The sequence below is a fragment of the Amblyomma mixtum genome, chromosome 2, assembly GCF_055824585.1.
Source record: "Amblyomma mixtum isolate Tamu chromosome 2, ASM5582458v1, whole genome shotgun sequence".
Taxonomy (NCBI): domain Eukaryota; kingdom Metazoa; phylum Arthropoda; class Arachnida; order Ixodida; family Ixodidae; genus Amblyomma; species Amblyomma mixtum.
In genome coordinates, this window is record NC_143013.1 from 20,683,342 (window position 1) to 20,703,759 (window position 20,418).

The 20,418-nt window shown below is 47.9% G+C and overlaps 1 protein-coding gene across 1 annotated transcript; it reads left to right on the top strand.

Annotated features, from left to right (window-relative positions):
- The first annotated feature begins 9,364 nt into the window (after window positions 1-9,364).
- LOC149358614 (longistatin-like) lies at window positions 9,365-17,273 on the top strand. The gene is made up of 5 exons (XM_089568880.1): window positions 9,365-9,483; window positions 11,441-11,648; window positions 13,987-14,073; window positions 14,512-14,621; window positions 16,728-17,273. Exons 2-5 carry the CDS (start codon window positions 11,473-11,475, stop codon window positions 16,895-16,897), a joined length of 543 nt encoding a protein of 180 aa, XP_089425006.1. The 5' UTR covers window positions 9,365-9,483; window positions 11,441-11,472; the 3' UTR covers window positions 16,898-17,273.
- The last annotated feature ends 3,145 nt before the right edge of the window (window positions 17,274-20,418 follow it).

Here is a 20,418-nt window from a genome sequence, read left to right on the forward strand (position 1 = left end):
AAGCTCCTGCTGACAGGCGTGCCTGTGTTGTAACCTTGGCATCGTTCCTGCGCCACGCCTTTCTTTGACACGCTCTTTATACTTTGTGAAATGTTGGCGATAGCTCACACGTGTAAAACGGTTTCACTCTAGGAGAAGACGGCTAGCGCACTGTCCGTGACATCATTTGCATTCAAGGCCCGTCGGCTGGCACGGTCTGACGTCGGAACAATGCTAGACGCAGCGCTTAACTTAGTGAATGCAACTGCCGTATTTATCTGCCATCACGTAAATGAACAGATGTGAGCAGAGACTCAGTACGAAAGCTACCTAAGCTTCGAAATGACGCTAAGGCATCCATCATGAAGCGTGAAAGGTCTTCCATATGAAACAATGGCTTGCGACTTTGACCAAGTCAAGACGTCGTTGAACTTGACGAACTGAATCTTAATTGTAGCTGTACGCTCTGAAAGAACAGCTCGTTTAGCGAGTACTCTTTCAGCGAATACTGTATTCGCTGACGATCGGCTGTCATATAAATCGATTAACATGGCTTGCAACCCGAAGATAGCTTATAGTAGACACCGGCGAAAAGATGAGCAACCCAACTTGATGTGATCTGCTTATGACATAACTGTTCGGGTCTCTCTGGCGTAAATATCAAGTGTGCTGTCGCTGCTGAGCATGGGGTCAAGATCTTCGACAGCTGTGTTTTTCTTATGACCATATGCTAATGCATGCACCGTCTTTGACAAAAGTAACCAGGCTGCACGGTTTGCTTCCCAGTCGTATATTAAAGCTATTATGCCAGCCCTCAAGCTCTAAATCTCTGTACGGTAAGGAGAACCCGTGTTCTCACTGTCAAACAACTTTTTGATCTTTAGAGAAACCATAAGGGCTCTACTATACGAATGAGAAGCAAACCACGCGGCCTGGTTACTTTTGGCAAAGACTGTACCCCTTTGTTCAGATCTTGCAGCACGCGGAGGAACTTCAAGCGGTCAGAACTGCTCCGCAGTCGCTTCGTTCACTGAAGGATGCAGGCGACTGAACTGTCTCCCAAAGTTTTTGACAAGGTTGCCAGCGGTTATATTTGTTATTGCTTACTAAGGTTAACGCGCCCTTCATTGTACAGCATTAAGCGTGTCCTAGCGCTGTATTGAATCGTTGCACCAGACTGAAGAGACCCGACGCGGCCATTTAGCAGAGTGCGGTTTGTCGTCGTCGGCTTTTGTATTTGAGTCGTGCACAGCAGGAAGCTACCGGGTTTCACTTTTTTTAATAAAACGCGGCCTCCAAAGAGTTCCGCGCAGTTTGTTGGTCTCCCTCAATCGGTGGAATCAACGGCAGTGACTGCATAAGTTAAACACAGCAGACTGCGCTCAGCATGTACAGTCGGGGACAAAAGTCTCTGTACCACGTGCTCCTCAAACGAAGCCGATAGCTCTGCTATTAAATGGCGGCTGGAGACCACACTTGTGGAGATGAAAGAACAAAATTTTGACTTTCACCTCCCCAAGTGTGGTCTCCAATCGCCGGCTAATGGCGCAGCTATCGGCTTCGTTTGAGGAGCACGTGGTCCAGAGACTTTTGTTCCCGACTGTACGAGCCATACACTCACTCCGTGGTACGAGCGTACGCCACGACCGTAGGCCTAAATATAGAAACGCCGTTTCTCTGAAGGTGAACCGGCGGCCTTGGTACTACGTTGCATGGAAAGCAGCGCGAAGTGATTTACAAGACAGCTACTGACTTCCCGTTCCTCGTCGTCAGTATTTATCCCCGTGCTGCCCGATCATGTCGAGAATAGTATAAGGAGCGACACATACGCGCGCATCGCCTAGTACTGTCAGCTTGCTGCTGATTGTGTGAGATAAACAGCTCAGCGGCCGCTCGTTCCCGCTGCTTCCCGCGTCGCGTGCCGATCCGTCCGCGCGAGACTGCGGCGTCAGCGGCCTTTCGCCGCTCCTCTCGCCGCCTGGCGAGAGAGGCGCGCGATAGGAACCGCCGCCGCACATAAATATAGCGCAAGGTCAACGGATCCATTTCCACGGTCTTCGCGGCGGCGGCGGCGGCGTCCCGTCGGTGGCGGGCTTCCACTTCCTCTTTGTTAACGCCGGAGAAAGAGTGACGCATTCCTGCCATCGCTTTCTTTCTCTTTGCTTCCGATGCGCCGATCTCGGCCACAATTCCTGCAAGCACATCACGCTGGCCTGACAGGACCTTCCATAACGCGCTTGAAGAAAGTCCCGATACATTTTGGCACAGGATGCTCAAGTCCACTTCCTTGAAAGCGTATTATTGCTAACAAGCAGGTAATAGCTTTGTTGCTCGCAAAAGGGTTTGTTGGCAACTTCGAAATCATCGTTTTCTTTCGTTTCTTGGGGACTCTTGTTCGATTAATTGCGACCAGCTGAGGGTCTTTAAAGCGAACCGGAATCTGAGAGGACGGTTGTACTACCATTTTTATATTGCTTCTCTGTCCATAGTAGGGCGTGCGCCGCAGTTGGGCATCGAATTGAATGCCCTCTGTGCGAGAGTATCATGTCATGACCGCCGATCGAGCTCTTGTGGTGATAGGGAGGCGTAAATAAAATAATCTCAGATTCGCATGAAATTAGGCAAAAGCAGAAAGAAGGCAGTGAATAAAGTAATGTGTCAAAACAAAGTTACAGCTTAGTATTTTATTATTTATTTAGTTTATTTTTAGAAAAGATGTACACGTGGTAAAAGAAGTTAGTAAGTACAGTTTGTGTCATGCTTAGGGAGAACACCTTGTCCCTCCTTAACTTGTGCCTGTCATGACTAAGCAGCGAGGGAAAATTCTCGCATTGAGTCACGTGTTTGAAAGAAACCGTCTCCACCACTGTACGCTAAAGCCAGTGTCCTCTAACAAAAAATCGAGAGTGTTTGTTTCGTTGTTCGCCATTCAGTTCGAGAGCCCTCAGAGTACACGATGCGAGAGAGGTCCTACAACGGAACGTTCACTTTCCTCAGGTTGCACAGGAGTGTATTACGCTTGTCACAAAATCTTGTTCACAATAAAAGAAAATGATTCACATCATCCTCGGCACAACAACTGGTGCACATAAGTATGGTGGCACGATGAATCTTGTGCAGCCGTACCGGCGCATAGACTGTGTTAGTGCGCAAACAATTCAAGAGAGTAGCTGTCTCGAGCGACGAGCCTCGTGCAACGCAAGGAAGGCGCAGAGGCGGCTCAAGTGTTGAAAAGTGGCGCGCCACTAGTTGCTTTTGCGAAGTTTTTGTCCTTCAGCACAGCCATTGAAGATTGATATAACCGAGCTTGTTGGCCAATGAGATTGGCCCCCGCGTTACCGGCGACTCCTAGATGAGACGGTAATCATTGGAAGCAAGCTGAAAATCATTTGAGCTGTCGCTTCCTGAGCCAGGAGACAGGCCAGAGGACACACTGCTCTTAACATGCTCCCGCAGTGTAAGCGTTGGTGTACGCGGAAATCCGGCGTCCAGTTGTGAGAGACAAACCTTCCTCCGCATTCTTCAAAAAAAAAAAGAAAGAAAATAAAAAGCTGTAACTGTGAACTCCATTGCATGCAGTTTAGACTCGGACATGAGGCTGTGCTTTAATGCTGGAACATAGCAGTGTGCCTGTTGCTTTCGCCACCATTCCCAAGCCACGAAAAAAGCTTCGGTTTGCAGAGATCACTGCATGAAGAATTGTCATCGTGTTAGAGAGCCTCTATTGCGCGAGGCGCCAGCGGAGAGAGAGCCCCCTTATCTGAACATCCTGACAGAAACGCTTTAAAGAACGACGTATTTTTGTTTTCTTCCTTTCCTGCAATGCATTTCATGCTTGCACGTACTCTCGACGACGAGGTAAGCGACAATATTTTAATGCAATATCATAGCCAGTGGCACTTTGGTAAGGTGTAAGGAGTATCTGTTCTCGCTTCGGCGAGCGCGGCTTCGGCCGCTTCTTTTTGAGCAGCGTCCGCTCCGGCGGACGCAGTTGTTGCTGCGACGCGCGTCTTTCCTTTCCTCTCTCTCTCTCCTTCCTCTGATCTTTTAACGCTCCTCTATCTGCACGTGGCAGCGGTGGTGGCTTGGCTCGAGCCAGTAGCAGGCCCGTGCAATTTCCTTTTCATCCTTCTCTCAGTCACAACAACAACAACAAAATGCCGGCGACGTCCGAGTGAAGCCTCAGTGAGTGAAGCCCCCACCCTTTCAGAAGCGCTACCCACTAGCCACTTATACAATACCCACAACCCTAGCTAGGGGCTGATCCTTACACCCACTGTAAATCAGGACCCACCTCTACCGTCCAGTAGTCGCGTCTGTGAAGCTTAGGCTTTGTGTAAAAGCATTCATTACAGTCAAAACATCAAAGTAATCAACGAGGGTGAATCCAACTACTATGGGCGTTCATGGGCGGAAACGAGGAAATAGTAGGTTGCACGCTTCCGCACTACCGAACACAGAGCTATTGAAAGTTGACTGTGCAGCTCTGCGAATGCCATGAAGACCCTGGGCTAACACTAGGGCTAAGGAAAGAGTTTTTCGGGCTGATCCCAGATTAGCTCGTGGATCGCCCGTTACGTTGGAAGGCCACAATCTTCCCCATTGTCACCAATACCATCATCAGACCGACGAAAGGGAAGTAACACGGACTGCGCGGTGTACAGACGCGAGCAATATAACAGGGAACAAACTTTTTGTAAAAAAAACAGCGAATTTCCTGGTCATATCTTCTGAAAAATCGGGAATGACTTTTGGATATTCTATCAAGAGGAAAACTAGATATCAAAAAAAAAATTGAACAAGACACCTAAGCTTCGCCTGTCGCGATGACGCACAAATTAACACCTGCCTACAGTTGTGACGTCATGAGTACTAGCACAGCGGTGTCTCTTTCTAATCGAGATCTGCTCCCCAGGCCCCAGCTAAAATGTCGCAGGAATGATCTGCAACCGGATACACGCTCATGTACACTACTGAGCAAGCCAGCGAGCAGTTATGCGAGCGCAGCGTGCAGCTGGCGAGGTACCTTGAGCTCGCGTATCTCGGTTGCCACAGGTGATGAATGCGGTCGATACTGGCTTCCTCCGGTGTAACCGAGCTCCCAGCTGCTTCCGGCATCCTTTCATTCAGGCTGACATGATTCTCACACTTTACTTCACAGCCGGTAACATCGGCTTTCAGGTAACGTGGTCTTCCCCTGTATGTACAGAGTTGGTCAAAAGTTCCCAGGTCACGCGATCTGCTTTTAAGGCGAAAGCCTTTATTGGCTCATGCTCGCGGTGTCCGTCCGTGCTCGCGGCGTCCGTTCATGCTCGCGGTGTCCGTTCATGCTCGCGGTGTCCGTCCGTGCTCGCGGTGTCCGTTCATGCTCGCGGTGTCCGTCCTTGCGCTGGAATCGTGCCAACAGTGGCCTCTCCTCCGCGCAGCGGCGCAACCTCCTCCGTAATTTCCGGTCCTCTAATTCATTTTCTTCACTACCAGCCCTCTTTCTGTTCCTTCTTTCACTCCCACTTCCTCCCTTACTCTGCAACTGGATGACGGGTGTCCACCGAGGTATTCGAGACAGTTACTGCATAATTAAATAGCCCTAGTCTAGAGCAGTGGGAGGCCCTCCTGGCTGACTCCGACCAGAGCACACAGCTTATGCTCCTGACAAGGGCCAAGGCAGCGGCGGCGGCCAACGGGATCCTGGAATAGGGAAGACCGACCACTGAAGCTCCACATCTATCTATCCCCAACCCCCTACTCCCTAACTCTTCCTTTTGTGACAATAAATGTTTTTACTACTACTACTACTACTACTACTGCATAATTTCCTTTCTTCAAATCGAATTTTCATTTTCTTCACTATGGCTCCTCTTTGTCTTTCTTCTTTCACTCACACTGCCTCCCTTCCTGTACGGTGCGGTTCGGGTGTCCACCGCGACGGTTGCTAGGCAACGACTCTTGCAGCCGCAACAACAACACAAAAGCGCGATTCAGGCGTCCACTGACCCAGGGAGCCAGTTATGAGCGCTTCCTTTCCTTAAAATGATCGGAGTGGATGGGTGGATGGATGGAAACAACTTTATTACACACACACTCAAAAAAAAAGTCTTCCAGGGTGGTCCCCTACTGGTCCAGGAGTCCACGGGCTTGTGCTTCACGTAAAGCCCGATCCACCAGCCATTTCTGGCCGGCGGGCTGAGCGGTCTGCAAAGCAGCCTCCCAGGAAGAATGAGTGGGATTGGAGATGGGGGGTACTGCCTTTGGGGAAGGACATTCCCAAAGGTAGTGGAAAAGTGTGGATCTGGGCATGCCACAGGTGGTACCGTCTCTCATGATTTCACCCCTTCTTTCCTCCTGATCGGAGTGTAAAACGTCAACGCCAATGCCAATCAACACAATGAACGCCGAAAGACAAAGGCGGCGGCGACGCCGCGAAACGGGCGCCGAAGTGATCGCTCTAAAACACTGCAATGAGAATAGAGACCGCAGTCACCAAAGACAATAAAAACCGCACATGCGGGAAGCTCGCCACGCGCCAAGCGGTTCGGGAAAGCGGCGGTGGGTTGACCAGAAGGCTTTCGCCAAGCACACTTTAAAATTTCCAAAGTGTCTTCGGTAATTTTGAGCAGTATGGTCAGGCAGTTACGACACCCCCGAAGCTTCACATCTCCTTGGAGGGTAGGAGACGTACCATTCTCACCTCTGAGAAACTTTATAAATTTATTGGCATAACCAGTGCCAGGATGCACCACTGAAAAGCAGACCCTGTGGCTTGGAATCTTCTTGCCAACCCTGCACCAGTGCGTTTCTAAACTATAGGCATTCATTACCCCGCAATGATTTTCTGTCCACTTAGTGGCTTTGTGAAACCAGTGTTCATAGTCGTATTGTACAGGTTTTGTCAAAAGTAACGAGCTTTGGCTCTTATGGAATCCTTGGAAGTGTAAATTTTCGTAGGGCTAAGGACGAGTGTTCCTGTCACCATCAAGAGATCTGGAATGCTGATGATGCGTAACGAGCCCAACAGCTGTGTCGAGAAACGAACTTATTCGGCTCCTTTTTTTTATCTATTTTAATGTACATACTGCAGACCGTAGCTAAAGGTCCGGGCAGGAAGGATGCGCCTAATTCGGCTTTGCTAGACAATCTTATACCTTAAGTACCCTTACGAAGTCTTCTTTCTGCTTTCATTCCTCACATATCGCTTGCAACAACAGGAGTCTTCATAAACGGTTCCCCTGGTAGCCATTGGCTAAGGGAACGCTTAGTTTTAGCGTATTTTTGTACGCGCGTAACAGTAAGATTCAATAAAATTAAATTAATCCGTCAGTAGTTCCCTGCTTTAGTCAGCATCTGCCTCGGAATGCTCCAGGTGGAGCGATAAGGACGCCACAACAAAGCACCAGCGGGGGACCTTTGTTACCAGAGACGCTGCAGCGCAGCTCCAGCACTAGGTGGCGGAGTGTTCCTCACAAGCACAGTAGAAACACGCCGACTCAGTGTTGGGCTGAGGGATTTAGAATTTTTTGTTTTTATTATTTCGAATGCATGCCTTGCAGCTGTAGGATGCCTTGAGGATTCGCTTTCAGTATGGCGCCGACGCGTCTGAGTGAAACGCGAGCCGTAGAACCGTGCGCCAAACACGCAACTAGATCCCGGCGATGCTCTCTCCGAAGGTTGGTTTCTTTTTCTCAGGTATCCACTAGCGGACTGCAGTGGATTGTTGTCTGCATCTTACTGTTGGTATCACCGACCTGTACTTATGTTATAGTGTAAACAGAATACATGTCTATTGTACCTCTCTCCCTCCTCTCTTTCATTTCATTTTTCGAGTCTGCCTGCTATCCCTCTATTTCCGCTGTCTCAGCTCAGGTGCTTCCCGTAACGATGGCAGATGCCGGGGCTAGCAAAAAAATTTTCTTCCTGTTATTCTTACTTCAACGAACTACTACTACTACTACTACCACTACTACTACTACTACTACTACTACTACTACTACTACTACTACACCACCATCGCCCAGCATATCGATTAGTCCCGAGTGATCGCTAGTCCACCCGAGTCAATCCATAATACTTCGACATAGATGGTGCATTCTCGATAGAAAACACCAGTTGGCGCCAGCTACCACTCCGATTCAAAGAGCATGCCATTGAAGTCCATCCATTGACACTTCTCGGCCACGTGCATCCCACGTGGATTACATGCCGCGAGGAGAGCATTCTGATTAGCCTGCAGGTTGGCACGCGAGCTTTTTTCTACTGCACACCGTAACGCCCGCTTACACGCGATAAATTCCCATCATTCAGCTATCGTTGCACACCTGTGTTTTAATGCAGAAGTGCATCGTGGGGCTCCAGTACCAGACATTTGGGGACTATAGCGTCCGCATTGCAGAGAGCATTCCTGGATGCTAATCCAGGTCCAGGATCACCTGGACAACATTAAAATTAAATACCTGAGATAGCTGAGACGACCGCGACCGCATGTATTTACTGTAGCGAGAGAGTCCCGGTGGCAAAAAAGCGCTGGTCCCCCCGCGATGCCTGGACATTATGAAACCTTTGAACATTCTGTGCTGTGAATGATTTTGTGTGAACGGCGACAGCAGTCGCCGTCGTGTTCTTGTTTCATAGCTTGTTTGTACCGAGCGACACTAGTCGCTGCCTTGTTGTTTTTGTCTTTGTGAGGGACTATGGTCCCTTTGTATGAATAATGAGTCCAATAAACTTCTCTTCAAGGCAAGCTGCGGCCTAACTGCAGGACCTTCCGCAGCGTTCCGAAATGCGTGAGGAGCTGTGGTGCTTCGTTCTTCTCGATGCAGATTGGTTCCTTCCACCGGCTACTGCGCAGTTTCCGCAAACTAGCTGAGGAAAACAACATAAAGGTGGCTTTTTCCGCTTTCGGGTGCATCGTCTGCCTCCGTCCGCGTGAGCCGCTGGCATTCCTCCGCGCTATCGAACCTCGCTATCAAGCATATTCATCTGGTCTAAATGCAGATGGGTGTGGATGACCATGTAAATCAAACTGTCTTCCATGTGTTTTTCTTTATTGCCTTTTCTATTACTGGCAAATGTATTAGCTACATTCAACTGCTATATCTTTGAATTGAATTGAATTGGCTTTTTATTTGCAGGAAACAATACAGATGAATCCCTGCGGGTGGCGTAAGGCTAAAGGCTAACAGCCCCCTCCTAACAGCCCCCTAACAGCCCCCGTCTGCCAGGGTGCATTAAAAAATGAGTCGCATTCTTTCTGGGTGAAACTACGCCTACCTCGACGACAGCTTCGGCCATTTTACGAAGAAATTCCGCGGCTACGAAGACTGCGTATTCTTCCTTTATTCCTTCGGACAGAGCGCGAATGTCGTTTTCAGCCAGAAGCCAAACCTGAGACTGTTGCTCGTCTTCATTTCCTTCTCGTGCCGACACGTGCTCGTGTTCGCCTAGGCCGCCGCCGCTCGGCGCGCTCATGTTCTCCGCTGCCGTTCCACCGCTGAAAACAACGAACGCCCGGTGAGTCAGTTCTCGCTGTATGCCTTTCTCGCCGACTGTTTCCGCCTTCCGTCTTTGCTTGCAGAGTCGGGTTGCGTCTGTTCTTTGTCCCTCGTCTTCGGCACCCTTGCACCTTCTAGAGCAAAACGCGTGGCCGTTACTACCGGCTTTTGTGCTCCGACGAGTCTTGACGTAAGCGCTGCGAGAATTCAAGCGACAGCGTTAAGCGGGACCGTGACTGAAGGGCGACACACCAGGGCACGGGCATATCAGCTGACAGGGTGCAAACAGCGCCTGTCCGTGCCCTTGGCTTGTCTTCTTTTCGTCTTCCGATGTTGCTTATATATCTTTGGGCAATGAAGAAATCAGAGCTCAAGAACAAGCAATTCTGACTGAACGCTAGTTCGAAACAAACAGATATTTTCATCTTTAACATGCGTCTGATTGTCGACCCAGAAGGAGGAGGATAAACTTAATTTCCGCCGACAAGAGTAGCAGATGGTGTGGGTTTATAGCCCCATCAAGTGGCCATGAGCCCGTGGCGTTCGGCGACTTCTAGGGATCTTGTCACAACCCGGATCAAACTCACTCTGGCTGTGGTTCCACCGATGAAAGCCGCGAGTTTGTGAACAACACACTTTGCCTACACTGGTGGGCTGGATCAGATAGGAATCACCTTTTAAAGCGAAAGCCTTTAATGCCTCATTGTTGTCGATAGAAAGTTGTCAGCAGAGGTGTTAACGCTTTTGACGGGTGTCCACCGAGATGACACAATTACTGCGTAGTTTCCTTCTCTCAAATACAATTTTCACTTTCTTCATTACGAACCCTCGTTCTCTTTCTTCTTTCACTCCCACTTCCTCCCTTTCTCTACGGTGCGGTTCAGGTGTCCACCGAGATGACAGAGAATTAACGCACCATTTCCTTTCCTCAAAAAGCGTTGCGTTCAAAGGGCAAGGCATCGCGCCGAACGGGTGGTGGCGTTCCGTGGACTCCCTGGCAGAGCTACAACAGTCTCTCGCGTTCCACTCCTAAAGCAAAGCTTAAGCGTCATTAACTAACAGTTAATTAGTGTTTAGCCAATAACCAGTAATTCGTCATTAATTAGTAATTTGTCATTACTTAATAATTAGTCGTTAATTATGTGTGACGTCATCCAGTGGTGACATCACCAGTGCCACAGAAGCAGAGTGGCGAGGAAAACGCTTTTTTTATTATTTTTTTCCTTTGAAAGCACCGTCTGCGCAATCTTTAATCATAGGACTTGTGTGGCAGAAGAAGAATAATTGGGTTTTGAGGAAAGGAAATGACGCAGTAACTGTCTCACATATCTCGGCGGACACCCGAACCACGCAGTAAGGAGAGAGATAGAGGGAGTTAAAGATTGATTACAAACATCTTTATTTCTTCAATATTCTCAGAACATGTGAGTGGGCCGCCTAGTCCGGTAGTCCACTGGCTGCTACTGCTGCGCTGGCCCTCCCCACCAGTCAGTGCTGACGGTCAGGATCATCGCTGAGCAGAATAGCCTCCCACTGCTCCTCCGAGGGGTTGGGAATGAGGTCAACTAAAGGATTATATTGGCATGCCCACACCATATGGTAGAGGTTAGCTACCTCTCCACAATGTGGACACTGCGGAGAGTATAGTGTAGGGTACCACTGGTGTAATTTAGCTGGTGTTGGGTATGTGTTGGTTTGTAGTCTCCTAAGGGTGTTCTCTTCTAACATATTGAGGGATTTGTGTGGTGTTGGGTACTCCTTTCTGGCTGTTCTGTATGGCGCGAGATTGTCAGCATACACTGCTAAACCTATTAGGTCGCGGCACGAAAGGAAGAAAGAGGTGCCGCAGTGGAGGTCTTCGAAATAATTTCGGCCACCAGTACCCGGGTTCAGCTACAAGCTCATCGTGTTGTCTTCGTATCTGCTACGTGAGGGACCCTTTCTGTGTGTCATGTCTGGCTTGCGCGTTGTTACAGCTCAGGATCATCCTGGGAGTTAGAGGTCCGCCATGCTGGGTGAACGATGGCTGACAGCGTGGGCTCTGCTGGCCGCCGCTCTGTGGCCCCGGGATGCGGCCATCATGGTACCCAACGACGGGACTAACGCCGAAGACGACTCGGTTCTGGATGAGCTCGAAGACCTCCGCACCCGCTACAGCGCGGTCGAGATCTCCAGGGACAGCGAGTACGTTGTCGGTCGAGATCATCCTTTTACCATACAGTTCTTTTACCTCAATGTACAAGCAGCTCTGGCATTGATCAGGCACGTAGTAGCTTAGTATTTAGTACCCGCGCCTTACCGCAATCGTGCGTGCACATGCTTCCAGCTCTACCTGCACGTACAGTCTACTTTCAAAGGTAACCAGGCTGCGTTGTTTGCCTCTCATCCACATAACGGAGCCCTTACGGCTTCCGTACAGATCAAAAGGTGTTGAAAAGTTCGGACAGGGGTTCTGCTTCCCTTAGTATTCCACTACAGGACTGAGAAGCCAACCATGCAGCCTGGTGCACTTTTGGCAAAGACGATATCAACATTACGCGCAGTGTACTGTGCCACGATATTACATTACGCGCAGTATACCGTGCCACCTGCGTAATGTTGATACATCAGCTATAGCTGGTGCTAGAATGCACGTTGTTATGCTGATAAAATGTCCAGTACCTGTGAAAAGTTTAATATTAGAGAAATGACTAATGCCCCTGTCACACGGGCACAAAAATATATGGCATTAGCCACTTAGTGCGTTAAGTTTTAATGCCATTCGCGTTTTGCTACACATGCGAAGCGTAATGACATTTGTCTTAATGCCGTTCGCAACATGACGGGTTCGCCACAACTCATTCGGCCTGCATTCGATGACACAATGAATACTCTCGTGCCCAGGGCTTGCGCCAACTAACACATATCTTGCATGCAGAAATCCTTTGTTAAGTAACAAAGAACGTATTAATATTAGCTAGCGATATACAGGTAGCTGTTTTTAACATTGTAGCAAAATTTCACTACTACAAGAAAAGGTGACCGAATGCGATCGAAAAACAACCTTCGAAGTAGACAAGAGACACGGCCAAATGAATAGTATTTGCTGAAAAAAAAAAAATATTAAATTTTTCTAACGTAGCCTACAATTGCAACAGGGTTGATACGTTTGGCAACATTTTCGTAAAATTTTTAGAGCATCATCGTCACAAAGTGAAATGACACCTCGGCGTGTAGCACCGGCTACAGGAGTAATGGCTTTAAGCAACTTGCTTTAGGTGCCTAATGTCATTTTTTTGTACCCGTGTGGCAGGGGTGTAAGAATAAGCCATCGGGCGTGACATTCTCACTGTCCCCTTCAATTCCTTTCTGTCCCTATACCCCACGAGCGGAATGCTGTTCAATGCCAGATCCGCTGACCAGGTTTCGCAGATTATTACTGCAAGACCGCCGGTACACTGTTCTTGAAGGCTCTGAGTTAAGTACCGACAGCGCCGGTTGTGAGGAGACCGTTTCTACTTTTCTGAGAGCCTTCTGTGCCTTGAACGCCACTCGCGTTGTGAGTCGCTGGCGTTGGCACATCCGCATTGCGATCGTTTTACGCGTGGTTGACGCCAAATTCGAAGGCCGCGTTTCGTCGCATATTGATTCAACTTGTAAGCGTGTGTTACATAACGGAGCCCAAGCGGCGCCAGAATCGTTGTTTTCTTTGTAGTTTCCGCGCAAGGATTGCCTTGGTTGAGCGCAAACTTCAGTGAAACAAGCCGTGGGATTCGCTTTCGAGAAATCTGCAAATGCTACAGGTTTAATTTAGGGCCATATATTGATCCTGATTCTTATCAACGACATTGCGCAATCTGATGTGAGCCTTATTGTGATCGATTTCAGAATTTATTGTAAAATAAACGGCTCAAAATGCAAACAAATTCTTGAAGAGAATATGAACAAAGTTTGTGCTTGGTGCAGCGCATGGAGTATGAGATTCAATGAATTTCAGTGTTGTATATATTTGTTCTGCCTAAAAAGAAAAAACAACACTCACGCGCTAAAAGATATCAGCTCACAGCGCACGGCACTGGCCAGGTACCTCGAAAGAACAGTTACAAGCAACACCAACTAGCAGAAATGTTAGCCGGAGTGAACAAAATGGTGATGCCCTTGTAGATATTTACGTGTGTCTACCGATCACAAAGAAATTGGTGCAAGTCAGTTACATATAGACCTCTACTTGAGTACGATGCGTCACATGGGACCGTTAAAAAACTCGATAAAGCTTTTTTATGATTATTACCAAATCGGACTGCACAGCTTTTCTGCAGAGGCTATACACCTCAAATAATGCAGCATCACTTCAACGAAAAACAGATCACAGTTGCCAACTTTATCGAAACGCTAACGCTGCACGCGGCTGTTTCTTCACATTTTTCTTCGCATTTTACAAATAAGCTCCTTATTTTTACGAACATAAAAATCGTATTTACTTTATCTTTCAATCCTTGTCAGACATTGTAGTGAAGTCTCGGCGAAATTCTTTTCCACTTAGGCACATCAAGAAAGACCTGTCACGTGTCTTGGATCTGGCACAGCACGGCGACCTGGATACTGAAGAAACGACATTCTATTTCATGAGGTGTGTAATCTACCTGCACTCTTTACCCGCTGAGCAGGCGATGGTAGTCTATTTGTTCGTCGTCTGTGGATCAGATGCGAGACGTGCAAGGTCCAGGCATGTGTATGCCGCCTCAAAGCTGATACAGAATATGAGAATGGATCCCCACCTATCATATATATTTTTCTTTCGCAATTATCACAAATTTGCTTGTCATACTTTGGCTCAGTTGAGACTGATAAGAGTCTACTTGGTGTGAAGTCTTACAAGCGAACGGAGCAAAATTCAAGGCTGTTAGTAATGTGACATTCCTCAAGAGGTAGCCAACATGCTTGCCAACTCTAACCAAGGCTAGTTATATGATATCGGAGAACACGGCTTTTGAATTTTCCCGCACTAGTTGCCGCGCGAACCGCGGCCGACCAGTCTCGCTGTGTGTGTGGCGCCATCTATGTTCAGGATGCACGACTACGACGACAACAATAACCTGGATGGCCTCGAGCTGATGAAGGCCTTCGACCACCTACTCGAGCACAACAACGAGACGTCCACGGAGAAGAAGTTAGTCAGTGAGTGTCTACATGTGTGCAGTCGGCACAACTCATGCAGATGCAAGTTTATCTTGACCACATCGCCTGTTCACTGTGGAAAGGTTGTCGGCAGTTGTGGGAGAGGTATAGAGCACAACGCTGTAGGGATCTCAGCCTGAATGATCCTCAGCAGTACATAATAACGAGTAAAATTGTGTTCTATGGAACAGCATGCCTGACATTCGGGCCCCTTAGCTGCGTACCAGTGTTTTGAGCTCAACAGACCTCAAGGAGTAAATATGAGGCTGGTATGTAGGCTTCCCTGCAGAAGTGCACAATTCAGCAGTGAAGCACGTCTCATAGAGTGATTTCTTCTGTTTTCAATTGTAATTCCGTAGAAATTCCTTCGAGCTTCTTGGGAGCGCTCCAGCTGCTTGTTGCTGGGTAAAAGAAAGGGAAGAGAAAATCGAAAAAGGGATAATTATATTGGTTACACTCAGGCTCAGTTTGCTATCCTACACATGGAAATGGGTGAAGGGACATAAAAAGAAAAAACAAAGAAGCCTAAAAAAGCAAAGCGTCTACTGATTATTGGATATTTCAGACAATGCCTCAGCGAAATAGCGACCACATGCTTCATTGTAAAGACTTCACATAGCGTGATTTGCGATTTGCTACCTCGAACACAGTGCTCGAGTTGCCAGCAGCGCATGCGCAGATAGTCGAGGGACGCACACCTGACACTGCGCAGGCGCAACTGGATCCTAGCGGAAGCGGACCACGATAGCGGATAGCGCTACGAGTACCGCGTTTCAAATCAGCCGCTGCAACAATTTTTGTTTATTCGTTTTTTTTTCCTGCTCCGCAGAACGTAGCTATGTTCACCTGTCTGCGTACCTTGAGGTTGGCGGTTCTCCTAGAATACTGGTGCACTCGGGACTCCTTATGGCTTCTATTGTTTCTCGCTTAACCGCTGCGCGATTAATGCCTAAGTCTGCCTTTTTCTTACCCGGAGTAGGCGGACTATTAGGACGTCCCCAACGGCTCCAAAAACTGCCGCTTGACACAAGCACAGCTTAATCGCATGACACTGCTGAGACAACTGTAAGGACCTTTTAAATTTTCAATGCCCGACAGCGAATAAACTGTACGACTTTAAGCCACCACATCCCTTCCTCCTATCCTTCAAACATTCTTCTCATGCTGTAATCCTCCTCAGCGCTCTTCTAGTCAGTTAGTGTTGCCTTTGCGCTGTTCTGCGCTTGCTACCATCCGCTCCTCCCACAAAGCTACAACCATGCTTGGACTGTGTGGAGCTCCTGAGTGTCATGCCCCATTCGGTATTTGTGCCTCCGGCGTTCGGCGATAGTTTTCCATTGCCTCGTCACAGTTATATTTCCGACCTTCGCAGCGTGCTTATCCTATTTAACGAGTGGTTCTGGATAATCATGATGGAAGCGTTGTAGTGTGTTTCGGCAGGCGTTAAACGCCAATTGAATACTTATCCATTGCTGTGAGCTGAACGCGCATCTGAAACTCAGTTATAGGATCAGTAAGAAAGAAATCTTGTCGTCAGCATGCGTTCTGTTTTTGTGGTCTTTGTTTTTCTTCCCCTTAACCGTCCTCTAGCCTTGTTTGCCATAATGCAGCGTTAACATCAAACATACTCCGCCGCCGCGGTGGCTCAGTGGTTATGGTGCTCGGCTGCTGACCCGAAAGACGCGGGTTCGATCCCGGCCGCGGCGGCTGAATTTCTTTGGAGGAGAAATTCCAGAGGCCTGTGTACTGTGCGATGTCAGTGCACGTTAAAGAACCCCAGGTGGTCGAAATTTCCGGAGCCCTCCACTACGGCGTCTCTCATAGCCTTTGTCGCTTTGGGACGTTAAACCCCATAAACAAACAAACAAACAAACAAACAAACATACTCCGCAATCCTGCAACTCCCCCTCCCCTGCCATGACGGAGGTAATGTGGGCTTCTGCTGACCTAAAGGCTGACACACCTGGCCTAATTCTGTGGGATTTGGCTTTCGGTGACATTTCAGATAAGTTACGTTCAATGCCACCCACGTGGTAGATGATCATCGTCCCTCTGTAACAGTAACTAATTCTGAGGTCTGTTCTTCCCCATTCTTTCTCTGCATAGCAATGGCGGACAATCTGCTGACTGTCGATGCGGACGACGACGGCTTCGTATCCTTCCCTGAGTGGCTGTCGTTCATCCGGGACGTGAAGCCCAAGGAAAGAGAGCCGGCACAAGACAATGGAGGTGCCGCGGCTTATGGAAATGCGCAGCACCCTCACGCTGAACAGTGACCCTACCAACCCGGGTTCGACCCGCTGCCTGCTAGCTACATCACCTCGTACTGTAGCGAAACGCTGCGGCATGGTCGCGCCCTGTGGATAGAAGTACGGGCATTGCAAGGAACTACGTACACTGATTTCTCCGTGCGGGTGTGCGGCCAAGTCCAACCGTTTTACAAGCTCGTGTGAAAGTTCCAAGGGAAAGCCCTCGAACGATGTGTTCTGGCACGCGTGCGGTGGTTGTCGAGCAGTGCTTGCATCAGAATGTTACTCACTCCTGCAGTGAGCACGAAACTGTCAAATTGTTCAGCAGCATGTGATCAGTGTCTTCTCTGATGTGCGCTTGTTGGTTGTTGTTGCTTCTCTTGTGGGATAAAGTGCATTTCTGTTCCGCCTACTCGCACGTGCTGTGTGCGCACAACCCGGTTGGGGAGTTTGTGCCATACGTCCATGTGTTAAATCCAGGGTATGTCGCTACCAATTAAAGTAGCAAAGGAATACTACACCGATCTACGCAGTAGCCAAAAATAATAAACATGCTGATATGAGAGGCAGTGATGAGGAGGAATTGTACAGTCCACCGGTAATAAATGAAGTAAAAGTCGTGAAAGCAGTGGAAAGGGGGAAAGCGGCTGGTGAGAATTAGGTGACTGTACATCTATTTGAAGGCAATAGGGAGATTGAGCAAGAAAAACTTTCCATCGTGTATACACAATACCACACGACCTCGAGCCTGCCGGGATCTTGGGAAGAACGCTAACATTATTTTAATCGATAATTAAGGGCACAGCAATCATTTGGAGGACTACAGACCGATCAGCTTACTGTCGGTTGCCTAAGGCATGAGCAATGCAATCGCTAATGTAATAGCAACCTTAGACTTCAGTCTGCCAAAAGGACTAGGCTCCTCGACTATAGACAATATTCTCTCCAACGGACAGGCGATAGAGAAGTGCACACAAAATAACCAACCCCTATAGGAATAGGCTAGTGATTATACGAAAGCATTTGATTCACTTGGAACCTCAGCAGTCATGCCGACAATGCGAAACAAAGGGGTAGAAGAGGGATATGTAAAAGTACTAGAAAATACCTATAGCGGCTGTACAGCCGCCATAATCTTCTAAAAGGAAAATGATAAAACTGCAATCATGAAGGGAGTCCGGCAGGGAGACGCTGTTTCTCCAGTACCGCGTATTTTTAGGAAGTATTCAGCAAATTGGATTGAGAAGAATTGTGTGTAAAGCTGATAAGGAATACCTCAGTAATCGCCAATTCGCTGATGACATTGCATTGCCATGTAACTCAACGGAGGAATCGCAAAGCGTGATCGAGTACCGAGACACGCGAAGCGGTAAAGTGGTTCTAAAAATTAATACGAAAAAATCTAAAGTGATGTTCAGTACTCCTGAGAGGGAACAGCAGTTTACGGTTGGCAGCCAAGCATTGGAAATCGTCAGGTAATATGCATACCTGACCCGGAGTACAAGAGTAAAATAACTGGAAAATAAGCATGGGGTGAAGTGCATTCGAGAGGTACTCTCAGGTCATGATATCAGCTTTAAGCACACCCAAATAAGAAAGTGCACAACATTTTTATCTTGCCAGTGCTCACCTATGTGGCGGAAACTAAGGAAAAGGCTTGAAAATGAGCTGCGAACAGCGCAGCGATGAAAAGGAAAATTATTGGCGTAACATAAGGAGACAGGAAGGTAGCAGAATGGGACAGGGAACAAACGCGAATTAATGATAAACTAGCTGAAATCAAGGCAGATAAATGTACTTGGGCAGGGCATGTAGTGCGAAGGCAGCAGAACCAACGGTGGTTAAAAGTAACGGACTAGATTCCTAGCGAAGGCAACCTTGTCGAAAAATACGACGGAGCCGATCCCAAATGCAACAAAATTTTGTCGTCTGTCGCTTTTGTCGCCTGTCGTTGCGAGAGATTTTTCTGCAGTATTGCGAAGTTGGTGTTGTTGCGACAGAACTGGCTCTGTCATTACGACATGGAAGCGTAGCAGTAAGGGGGGGGGGGGCAGGGGGGGGGGGTCGGTGATATTAGGAAGATTGCGGGGATAAGACAGCCGCAGGTGGCACAGGATATAGCCATTTGGAGGGATATGGGAGAGGCTCTTGTACTGGAGTGGACGTTGTTAAGACGATGATGGTTATAACAGAATGTCATCTGGCTGGGCGTATACGTCGGAAACAACACGAACGTTGACCAGATAAACAGATGACATTTCGGCTTCCACCACAAGTCCTGCGTTGTGGAGCCGAAGCGTAATCAAGATGGCCGGATTCCGTCTTGTTTGCATTCATATATTTGCGATGCAACGGAAAAATCTTGTCGGATCCTGCAAGCAATGGTAAACTCTAGTTAACTCGATGAAGCAACTTGTCACAGCAAAGAATTTTGCTACAGGAACCGAAGTTCATATGTGCACGGGAAACTCATGTACACCGCAGTTGCGCGTGTCCCTCAGTTAAATTTACTGAAAAAATGGTAAAATTGCTTATGATATTCTTGCGTACTGTTATTGGTCACACGTCAAAGTAGGGCCGGTGTGTGCATTTTTCAAGTATACGCCTCAGTACCCTTTCAAAGACTCGTAGTATGTAGCGTAGACAGATTAAAAGCATTAGAGAAAAATAACGAAAATAACGAAACGATTACTCCGCTCGAAATCTCGCTCATATTTTCAGACAGTGCTTGGATCTTCATAATTGCTGAATATCGTTGTCAGGTGGAATTGTGAGCGGTACGTTGGGAATGTTATCCACAAAATTCCTGTCCAACATCCCGAACCAGACAAACAGGCAAACTAAAAAGATTGCCATTGTAGGTAAGAGCAGAAGCTTGTGGTTGAGACCACTAAGGTCACATTGCAAAAGCGAGAGGAGCTTACAATACAGAGCCTTCTAGGTTACTTCGTGCATGGTTGAAAGAGTCAACAAGACCACTGGAATGTTTCTAGAGCCATAGACACCATCACTTTGTCACCTCCTCTTGGCAAGGCAGCCTAGGTTCGGTCCGGCTTTGTCCTTTTTGCTGTTTTCAAAATAGTTTTCACTCGCTATTTTGTACACAGAGCCTGATAACAAACTGAGGGGATTCAAAGAAACATGTTGCGAAGCGCAGCAAGAGCCGTGCCGCATGGCTCCCATTCATATACGAAGTGTGCCTGGAACGTGTGATAGACAGGAACATGTCATTCAAACATCTTTATAAATTGCTACAAGGTCACCTTTACCAAATATTTTAGACTTTTTAGAACATTCATTCATTCATTCATTCATTTGGTAATCATATCTGGCCCAAAAACACCGCGAAGCCTTGACATTAGTGCACGATGTTATGGCAACACGAGTAAGCAATGACCGTAAGAAGCTGAATATGAGTTTGCGGCGCTTCCAGGCGCCTCTAAAAGGCGAGAACGAGTCAAGACCAATCTCCTTTAGCCAGATTACCCAATACTTGCATCCTGAGCATGGGCGAGCCTTTTATGTGCTTATATGAAGCAAATACATCA